General features: G+C 42.3%; 1 protein-coding gene across 1 annotated transcript; it reads left to right on the forward strand.

Annotated features, from left to right (window-relative positions):
* Positions 1-8,714: 8,714 nt before the first annotated feature.
* CYCS (cytochrome c, somatic) lies at positions 8,715-11,148 on the forward strand. Its single transcript, XM_021538223.2, has 3 exons — positions 8,715-8,849; positions 9,596-9,772; positions 9,918-11,148. Exons 2-3 carry the CDS (start codon positions 9,604-9,606, stop codon positions 10,064-10,066), a joined length of 318 nt encoding a protein of 105 aa, XP_021393898.2. The 5' UTR covers positions 8,715-8,849; positions 9,596-9,603; the 3' UTR covers positions 10,067-11,148.
* Positions 11,149-11,450: the final 302 nt, after the last annotated feature.

The raw sequence follows: 11,450 nt of genomic DNA on the forward strand, positions 1-11,450 counted from the left end.
CTCCAAATACAATATATTTAAATATCTTGAATATTTTTGTAAAGATTTTTGAAAATAAGGAAGCAGCAAAGGAAATATCTGTTGAAAGCAATCTCATAATAGAATGCAAATAATACACTTAAATTGCTATTTTCTGTGTGCTGACAGATTTATGATGCTGCTACACAGATTTCAGGAACATAATATTGGAACAGCTTTTTCAGGAACAGCTCATATTGGTTCAATACACATCTTAAGAAGCTGCAGAGAAGTGGGGATTAGAGAAGCAGAAACAGCACACATTCATCAGAGGTTTTTTTAACTCTAAAATAAATGAGGAATTAATCAGTTGTTTCCTAGAGAGAACCTGAAGAAGAAGAAAAACACCATTGTGTTTTTCATTGAGAATTTTTTCATTGCATTCTTCTAAGTTGTCCCATCAAAGAAGCAGATATATTTCCCTCTCCCTTCAAGCAAATCACCAGAGTTCAGGAGACTGGCAGGATCATACTCTGAATACATGGCTCAAACAGAACCTTGCTTCCAGCTAGCCCTTATCCACTGTACTTTCCCTTACAAAAAAGAGATACTAGCAAAGAATCATGGCATAAATCCCCTATGACCTTATTAATCTGTGAGATCTTCAGGTTAGCCAGGACACTGTGCCCCAGTAGTGCACTACTTCCTGGGCAAGTATTTAGAGTACAAAGAGCTCCAAGGCTACCAAAAGGATATAACTAAAATGACATGACAGGAGTCAAAGACCATTTTTTCCACTAGGAGAGGATATTCAATTTCTATCCCACTTTCACACATTTCAGAAACAATGAGATTTTAGTTGTTAAAAGAGGTGATTTATGCATTTGTTAGGACTCAAGGAGAGTCCTGGGGAGCATCTAGAGGACTTTGTACGAAAATAACCGAGCAGCATAATAACAGATGAAATGTAAAAGTGAAGTATAAAGAAACTTACTGCAAAGAACTGCTGAAGACAACTCAGCCATAAATGGATTTTTAGATGGTTGTTACCTATTGGAGGAATTTGTTTAAAATAAATGCAGACCCCTGCCTTTTGCTGTGTTTCTAGTACAATTCAGGACAGCAGAAAAGACAGAATATTGTGTTATTTGGATATCTTGTTCACACTTCCTAAGTAACAAAGAGCAAAAAAGTCTGGGAATATGATGAAGGCAAAAAGATTGACATATTTTTTTAAAAGCCTTAGAGACATGTCCTAACAACATCAGAAAAACATCTTCCACACTAGCAGTTTGGATTAAGCGTTCTCAGAGCTCTGAAACTCCGTGCCTTAGGATTATAAACTCATCCAGGGTAGTTTTTTGTGTCTGCAAGACATCCAGCATTCATCACTGTCAGAAACAGCACTAAACCTATAATCTGGTCTGATAGAACACTTGACGCATACCTGAAGTCTGATGTAAAAAGAAGCAATGAAGCTGGGCTATTAAAATCTGATTCCAAAAATACCAGCCAGGGGATTACTTGGTGACCAAACTCATGAAAATTTGACACAATAAAAAAGCATAGTAAAACAAGCATAAGATTCTTACAGGGAGGAAATCCACCTCTCCACTGACAGAAACACCCCATATGTTCTACCACCTGCAGGAGTGACTTCCTTTCTAGGAAGAAGACAATCCATGAACATGTTTTCTCAGGTCTTGGTCAGGCTTCACATTCAACAGCTTCTCCTGATGCTGTACACAGAGGCCTTGTAGCTCTGTAGAGAACTGGGTTTACGCTTAGAAGACTTAAGCCTGCCAAAGCACACCAGTTCAATTTCTGTCAGAGTGGAGAGAAATTTGCCAGTTTATGGCCTCATCTCTATTTTATAAAGGTTTCTCCTTTGAAAATTCTAAGGTAAGCAAGGCTTTTATTTTTAAGACCCACATGTGACTCTTGGGACCATACTAGTGCTCGTATTTCAAGCAAGGTTCTCCTGTCTGGCCTATACCTTAGACACAAGAACTGCATAGGCTTTAATAGATTACATTAAATTAGCACATCATCATTACATAAGGAGACCCAACCATACAAATCTCCTTACAAAAGGACTCTTAATTTTAAGCTTTTCTTGGGGCTAAGCTGATGCTTTAGAGACTGTTGCCCTTCTGATGTTTACATATTTCTACTAGCCTTCTCACACACTGTTCATGTAAATAATAGTTTTACATTATTCTTTGTGAAAAAATAAAATTGATAAGCTATTAGTTTAACCAGTGCAGTTAGAGTAAGTAGCAATTTTATCCTCCAATCCACTATCACTTTTAGAATCCTATATATTACAAAGTCAAAAATAAAAGTTGCTTCCTTTCAGTCTTTTAATCTTAGTGTGAGTGTGTGAGTTATTTCATGTCATAATACAACAGGAGACTAATTTCAGAATATCTGAATTTAGGCTGTTGCAGAAGTACTTCTCACTCTACAGCTTGGATTATTCAGAAGACTACATGCCAGCTGATCATGTAAGTGAGAGGACAGTAATCCTTGGCTCCCACAGATACACAAAGAAAATGTGCTATCAATGTAATTAATTTTCATCCCCTCCAAATAGAATACGTCACCAATTCTTCCAACTGTTTGATTCATTACAAAGAAAAAAAAATATGGAAAATGGGGTAGTTTTGACCAACTACTTGCCATCCAAAAGTTGAAATTGAGGCCAGTAGAAATTACTGTTATCACAGCATGTTTTTTGTCAGATGCAATCAGACAGTGATCAAGGACATTTATTATACCTCTATTAATTTAAAATTTGCAGTAAACTGTGGCAGACTCCACAATAGCATGACACTAAAGTTAAACACATAATGGACTTGATAAAAGAATATCCTTTCATTTGCCTTTCAGTTCTTGAAGCCTTAAAGTTAATTTTGAAGTTCTTTTTCAAAATAAACACTTATGTCTTTAAGAAAAGCTGAACTTCTGGAAAATTGCTGGGGTCCTGAATCTTTCAAATGTCCTTCTTGGTTAACTTAATTAACTTTGTCCTTGAACTTTAAAAAAATTTTTTTTTTTTTTTCTTTTCTAAATTGCTATCTTGAATCACCTCTCTTTTAAACCCACTTTCACTATGGGAAATGGATTATAAGGATTCAGAATGATTTTTCTGATAGTAAACCAGAAGCTGATGCAGTCCCATCCTAGGACAAGTCTTGCATTCAGTCCTTTCTTGCTATTCCGTGCCTCATGCAAATTACCCCAACTTCATGCACTAACATTTTATACTTGCTACTCCTCTGTACTCATTCAAACAAGATGCCTCTGTTATGTCCTTTGTTTTAAACCATCATCTTATTACAGAGAAGTTGTATCCCACACATGCTATTTTGAGGTCCAAGGTTATTTTTCTGTGAGCCCACAGATAAGAAGGCATCTATCAGTCTGCAGGCAGCTACTGAGGCAAGTGCTTGAGCAGGGCAACCCTGTGTCTCCACACAGTCAAGGCAGGTCTTGAGTCAATGTTCTCAGTTTAAGGTCTGTGTTTGTTTTAAGCTGACAAAGAGTGACTCTGAACCCTGGATCTCCTTATCTACCCAGCTCCCCACAGGCCAGATGAAAGACAGAGACTTCTACCTACCCCAGTTCTGGGGACACTTTATCATACAATAAATGGCTGCTGAATAAATCTTCATGCCTGAGGCTTAGAACCACAGCATCACAGAATGGTAAAAGTACTTTGCTATTTTCACACCTGTTAAACTCATCAGAAAATTTATCACTTGGTAAGCCATGGCATTATAATGGTTGTGCAATTGATTCAGCTGGGAGAGCTTGGCAATCTCCTAGCTTCCCACTCTGCTTTCTACTCTGTCTGAATTGGCTGCTGTCTCTACCTGTGCCTTCTGTAATTTTTTTCACAGCTCATTTAGATGCTGAGCAGCATTGCCTCACCCTGTGCCTAAGTAGAAACTACAACATCCTGGCTAGGCAATTCTCATTACTTGGCACTTAAGAGACATTCTTATGTCCCTTGGTGCCAAGTAGTTGCTTTCACAGTTTCACAAAACTCACTCTCCAAAAACACAGCAACAGCAGAAAGAATCCCAAGTTCGGCCTTCCTCTGTCAAGATCAAATCTTTCAACTGCCACTCTATACATTGGCTGTGGAAAATATTTTTATGTCCCACTCCCAAATAATTTGTCTTTATAAGATAGTAATGAGACAGTACACCAGCAGTTCTTTTAAATACGGTAATAGTTTTTTCCTTTTCAATAATGGCAATTAAGTATTTAATGCAATCCAGGTACTCAAGTCAATGTAACACTTGTCATTAAAAAAAACCCCACAACATTGTCAGAGACAACTTCACAAAGAATAAATACACTGCCACAAGAAATTACAAAAATCAGTCCTTAAAATAAAACCAAGAATTGTTTGGTAAAATATTACACAAAACTAGATGCTAAGCCAATATTTAGCTTTTCTTAAGAAGGAATTCAGTCACCTTTAGGAACTGTAGCATCTCAGAGACTGCCCTTGCAACTGTTTAAAGCAGTAGCAAAATTGGCTTATCTGTCTGAGACTGTGTAAAATACAACAACCAGCAGAGATTAGAGGCACACCATTCATCAGACATTTTTATTTCCTTTTGAGTCTCTAACGCTTTTCAACTTTGTTCCCTGCCTGTTTGGGTGAACAGGTTCCTTCTTCCCCCAGAATAGCCTGTAAAAGGCATAATAAACGCAAAGCCAGCAGTATATTCCAAGTGACAGGATTTGTACCATAAAAGTGTTGAAAAGTAACCCTAAACCCTAAAGTTTGCCACTGTGGAATATTCCTTTCTGAAGGATACTAGCATAAAAAACTTTTCAAGCACAGCCCAGAATAACTCTTTCATCTTTATAAACTGAGCTTTGAAAAACCCAAGAAGAGATATGCCTTTCTCCCAAACAATTCCAAAGGCAAAGATAAAATCAGAAGAAAGAAACAAAAAAAAAACCCACAGGTTTTCTGAATTGTTTCAATACAATTAGAAATCATAACAGTGCATGTTAGTCAGTACTACTTTGTGATGGGGTAAGATTTATGATTCAGGTCATAACTCCAATGCTTTCTTAAAACCAGCTCAACACCACAATGACTCCAGCTCAAATCGTACACTCCCCAATGCTGGCGCAGTTTGCTGATAATCAACAACAGCTCAGGGATGTCCCACTTCCACATGGCAAAGGGATGAAAACAGGCCAAGGTACTCAAACTGCATAGGGATGAGGTGATGATTTCCACAAGAAATGGGTTCTAAGTTATTTGTCAAAGACTGAACCAGAAGTTTAGCACAGAGTTGAGGGAAAAAAAAAAATCACATATTCTCCTGAGTTCCAGTCTAGGTCCATAATGCAGGGCTATGTTTTTTCTTTTATTTGCAATGTCCCTCTTAAAGAGATCTGGATGCCTCTTTTAACATGTTTTGTTTATTATTGGACTTGACACATTTGGTTACACACATAATTCTAATTGCAAAATAACAGTAGTTCCAGTGTGTAATGGCCTGAGCTAGGAAAAAGTATTCCAGGTGTAACCACAGTGAACAACTGAAAAGACTAAAATATGAGCCTTCTAGGCAAACCACACCAATGCAATTAGTCTACTGAATGTTAATGTATGTAAAGTATAGAGCACTGAAATTGCACCCTGAGTCATTTTCATTTACTCCAGCAATTCAAACCCACAAAGACAGAAAAGTCCTGCCTTCGTCTTCAGTGTTGCCTCTGGAAGCCCCACACCATACTCTGCCCTATGCAGGAAGCCAGATGCAGGATTTCACCTATATTTCACAAATATCTGCAGCGTATGTTGGAGATGCCACATTTAGAAGGGAAGCCAAAAATTTCACTATTAATCTGCCCTATGACAGAACATTTCAAAAAGTAAGCACTGGGCACCTTGAACAGCACCCTTTCTTACACCTTCTACTTTACTTACAGATCAGTTCTTACCATGGTGTTGCCTCAGATCCAACCTTAGTAATGCCCAAATGGGCTCAAACAGATATGAGAAATTCACTCCATTTGAGATACCTCTTTTTATTGTGAAAACACATCCCCTAACCTACTATCTTGTTGTATCAGACAGCATCTCTGCTTCCACTAATAATACAGTATGGGAATGCACTAATATTCTGTTTGTATCATTTACACCTTCAAGAAAGCGTATTATATCATGACTGCTGGCAGCTAGTCACAGAGCAGACATCTGCATGGTCCGGTCTGAGGCTGAGAAAATAAGAGTTCATTTTACAGACTGATTTTAGCATGCTAATCTTTAACACTGGAAAGCTCAAATGTTGAGTATTTTCCCCGAAAGCATTATTTCCTTACTTCAGAAGTTTAATAAAAAGCAATCCGGTTACCTTGAATTAAGCTGGAGTTTTCAAGAACAGCTTCTTGGAAAAAAACTGAATAAATATTGCTACACTTTTCCTCCCCATCAGAAGGGTTAACTGTGAAACACAACATGAAGTTCTCAGAATGGAGCATACATATTTAAAAGGCAAAATGCAATAGAAATAAAAAGAGCTACAGATGCCTGAAGTTTGTGTTCTGTGAAGAAAGGGAGAACCTCTGAATAGATGTCAGCACGCATCAGTCCACAAGTGCTTAAAGAGGCTTAAGAATTTACACTGGTGCAATTTCTTAGAGCAGCTTAAAAGGTGCTTTCAGCTCCCTTCTTCTTTAGAGATAGAAGAGACATGGTTTTATCACAGATCTTGTGATACTAAGTTACATCCGGCCCTTGGAATCATCTAAGGTAGAGAAGCCTTACTAAATTAAACTCAGTCCTTGCAATCATGATAAGTCTAAAAACAAGAGTGAAAGGCACCGTGAAGGTTCAAAACCACACAGCAAATGAAAGAAACAGAGGATGCCTTTAGTTTTTAAAATAATATTTTTCCAGTCAACCTCATAATTATGGGAATCTGACATGATTTGAGATTTGAGTTGTGCAACAACAGCAGAATTCAACGTCCTGATTTAAAGTGGTTTCCTTGCACATATTTCCTCACTCTTCATGAAGTACATGAATTTATCTGTATATCATAATCAAAACAGTTTTACTGTGGCTAGCGAACTGTCAATCAGATTACAGCATAAATTGCTAAAAGTTTAAGAATGTGTATTTTGTATATACTTTGTGATGAAGTGTTAAAAAATGCACAAAACCTGTGTCTTATGCTCTAGACACCGTGAGCTTTGGAAGGCAATGCACTGTCTAAACTAGGGAGTGATGATTTCTGAATGGTCTTGTGAATTATCTACAAAAATTCTGCCATCAGAGAAACCCCTGATGTATTTTTACAGTCCTCATTCCTTTCTGCTTCATGTTAACACTTCACATGAGCCCTGCCCCATGGGCAGTTCGAGGGGCACACCCATACCAGTTCCAGGACAACATAAAAGCACACACAGAAAATAAAATGTTTTTCCAATGTCAGACAGTGAAAAATTCTGACAGTTTTAATGTCCATAGTAAAGCAAACAGTTCAACTCTTTTGAACACTGGACATTACTACACTGGGCTTTTCCAACAGCTCTTCCTCCTTGCCGAGGAGGGTGAGATGGCAGGCATGTCTGGAATTCACCATTAAAATTCTGCTTGGAAGGCCACAATGTGTGAATATTGACATGTCCTCTTGGAGCACTCCCACACTGCTGGGCTGGCATTTGGGACGCTTTCATGCCTTCAGGCGGCAGTCCCCTCCACAGGGCTCTCGCCTGTGTCAGAGCGGCGCGGCCGCAGCCGGCACGGCCGGAGGGTCAGCCGCTGCCCTCAGCCCATGGCCGCGCCGTGCCGGCAGCGCCCCGCCGCGCTCTCCGGGGCGACTTCGCCTCACTTCGGCTACGGCAGCGCTTCCGCACCACTATTCCCTTGGCTCCTCTGGGAAAGCTTTTGAAACTCAGGGACAAGCTGGTGAAGGGTCTGGAGCACATGCCCTGTGAGGAGCAGCTAAATGAGCTGTGGGTGTTTGGCCTGGAGAAAAGGAAATTCAGGGGACACCTTATCCGCTCTACAACTCCCTGAAAGGAAGCTGTAGCCAGGTGAGGGTCGGCCTCTCCCAGGCAACCAGTGACAGGAGGAGAGAATACAGTCATAAACTGCACCAGGGGAGGTTCAGGCTGGGCATCAGGAAGAATTTCTTCCCAGAAAGGGTGGTTAGACATTAGAGTGGGCTGCGGAGGGAGGGAGTGGAGCCGCTGTCCTTGGAGGTGTTTAAGAGTGGACATGGCACTCAGTGCCATAGTCTGAAGGACACGGCGGAGTTCATTCCATAGAACGGACTCGAGGACGGAGGTGTTTCCTGCCCGCACCGACGCTGTAATTCCGTCACGGCGCCTTTTGCGGCCGCCCTCACGGCCCGACCGCCCCCGGCCGAGCCGGCCCCGGGCGCGGCTCCGGCTGCGTCACTGCTCGGGCCCCGCCCACCGCCCGGCCGCGCGCTCAGGGCGCCGCGCGACCCTTGCTTCCATTGGCGCTGTGCGCATGCGCTCACAGCACTCGCGCCCCTCTGCTGCGCGCCCCCTCCGCCGCAGATGACGTCTGACGTCACTGGCCGGGATTGGAGGGAAGAGGGGCAGGAAGGAAGGAAGTGCGGGGGCCCGCCGGTCTCAACCTACCCCACTAGCCGCCGGCGCCGTGACGTCAGCTGATTGCAGCCAATCAGAACTCCAGCGGCCGGCGCCTGATTGGTTGTCGCGGCGGAGAGGCGGGCGGTGCGCCGCGGGGTTGGTTGCGGCGGTGCCGGGTTACTTAGGGCGGAGTCCGCGTGTCCTTGGGCGCAGACGGAGCGGGAGGTGCCGGCGGCGCGGTCACGGTGTCTGAGGGCGCAGCGGGCCAGCCGGGCGGGCAGGTGCGGCCGGGCCCCGCGGGGTGGCGGCGGCTGGCGGGGACATGGGGCGAGCGGGCCGTGCGCTCGGCCGCCCTGAGGCCATTCCCTCCTGCCGCGGCCTGAGGCGGCGGCGGGGTGCGGCGGAAGGTCACCGTGGGGCCGGGCGGCCCACCGCGGGTGCGGGCCTGAGGAAAGCTCAGGGCCGGGCTGGGCGCGGGCAGAGCCGGGGCCAGGCGGGGCGGGCGCCCTTGGGCGCTCCCGCTGCTGACGCGTGGCTGCCGGCCGGACCCCTGGGGTCATCCCGGGCCGTGGTGACAGCCGGGCGCCCTCCCGCCCTCCCGGGTGCGTGGCTGGTGCGCTTTTTCAGCTGAGAGGAAAAGCCTGTCAGGTGTCCTGTGCTTTTACACGTGGTCGTTCGCGACTAGGGAATTCCAGTTACTGTTGTACAAGTTGCGTTAAATTTGTTCCTCAGAAATTGTCGCCGTACCCTTTAAATGCTGTGGGGCAATTAGTTTGTATGAGGGAAGGTTTTTCCCGCCCTTCAAGTGTGTTTATCACCTTGATACCTTTTAGGTCGTCTCGTGGGTTCATACTGATTTTCAAGCCCAGGAGCTGTGGCTTGAGGATAGACAGTGTGCTGGAGAATTGCCAGATTCATGTGCTGCTTATGTTGGTTTTGTAAACCTACGGGATGCTTTTTAAAAGTTTCAGCTCAGTCGGTGACCTTGAGGTTGCAATACTGACCTCTGTGTGTGTTCTTGGTCTAGTACTGACAATGGGAGACGTTGAGAAGGGCAAGAAGATCTTTGTTCAGAAATGCTCCCAGTGCCACACGGTTGAAAAGGGAGGCAAGCATAAGACTGGGCCCAACTTGAATGGCCTATTCGGACGCAAGACTGGGCAAGCTGAAGGTTTCTCTTACACGGATGCTAATAAGAACAAAGGTAAACTTAAAGCTGTCCTTAGGGGACAAAATTACTCAGTTCTTGGTGGTAATTTTAAAAATTTGCCAAAAATTGAGCAGAGGACAAGAATATATGTGTTTACTATTTTGAATTTATTAACTCTTCTCTTTTTACCTTCTTTCAGGTATCACCTGGGGTGAGGATACTCTGATGGAGTATTTGGAAAATCCAAAGAAGTATATTCCTGGAACAAAGATGATTTTTGCGGGTATTAAGAAGAAGGGCGAGAGAGCAGACTTAATAGCATACCTCAAAGTTGCCACTGCAAAGTAAAAGTTATCTGCTGCCTTATTTATTTCACAAAGGAGATGGCAATGGAAATGTCTGTGATGAGATTGGTTTTTAAACTTTCTATTTTTACATGTACTGTGTCTAACCTTAAAATCTGTCTCACCCATCAGATGACTTTGCTCACGGTGGGTCACTGGAGTACACACTTGTTTGGCAGCCATTAACTTAACAAAGACTATGTAATTGGGTACAGTCATCCTTGATCATAAAGATTAAAAGAAAATAAATAAACATTTCCTGCCTCTTCATTGTTTTAAAAAATATGTAAATAATCAAATGAGTAATCATTAACAGTGTAATAACTTTTGACAGCTCAACTCCTGAAGATCAAAAAGCAGGGTGCTTTTTGGCATCTTCTGCCATACATCTTCTGTTACATTAACAACAAAGGCTATTAAAAAACCCAATCCCAGTATAATATTTTTCTAAATTTAATCAGTGCTAGGTGTTGCAATATGTATTAATCTATCTAAAGCTTGTGATAAAAATGCATTTCATCTGATTTAAGTACTATTTGTGAACTGCCAGTTGTGCCCAGCCACTTGTCTTTTATCTAGGGGAAGCATGTTACCTAATTTATCCAGACTTTGACAGCTGCATGCACCCATATAATTCCCCTTCAGAAACATTTCCAGTTTTGATGTGTTATTGATGCCCTTTGCTCAGTAAATCTTCTGATAACAGCCATTCTTAGTGTAAGAGAAAGCATCCTCTTCTGGGAATACGTGTGCTAGTGGCCAAGCTGAGAGTTATTTAATCTTCTTAATTCAGCAGAAACATTCACCTAGAATTCATTGTTATTGAAAGTTTCAGATTAAGGGATACGGGAATGATTGTGCTGGTAGACTAAAACACAAAATCAAGCAGTCTTCCTCTGTGCCTGGCTGTAGCCACCATCATTACTTCTGAAGGTTCTGTTTCGCACATTGTAAAGCAGTATTTTTAATGTTTTATCTGCATTTTTTTCATACTAAGTTGTTCAGAAGAATGTATTTACTGTGTACCAACAGTAAGGCATAATTTGGAGCAATCAATACTGTAAATTAAAAAAAAAATTAAAAGTCTTGCTTGCTGTATGTGTATGAAATTAAGTGGAAAAACAGTGGGAATGCAGAGTAAAGTTTGGTGCCCAGATTTACATCATTAGGAAACAAGACAAAAAAAAATACACGTGGAAAAAGGTCAATTCTAATTAAATTGGTGGGGGCAGTATAAGTGTGGCAAAGTTAGTATTTTGGACCAGAGCCAGCAAAGCTCTTCAGGGATATGCTGTCTAACAGCATTTTTTGCTGTGTTTCCAGAGTGAGATGGTAGATGACTCAAGGTAACTCAAAAGCTGTAGCTGTGCTGTAGGATAAGGCTGCAT

The sequence above is a fragment of the Lonchura striata genome, chromosome 1, assembly GCF_046129695.1.
Source record: "Lonchura striata isolate bLonStr1 chromosome 1, bLonStr1.mat, whole genome shotgun sequence".
Classification (NCBI taxonomy): domain Eukaryota; kingdom Metazoa; phylum Chordata; class Aves; order Passeriformes; family Estrildidae; genus Lonchura; species Lonchura striata.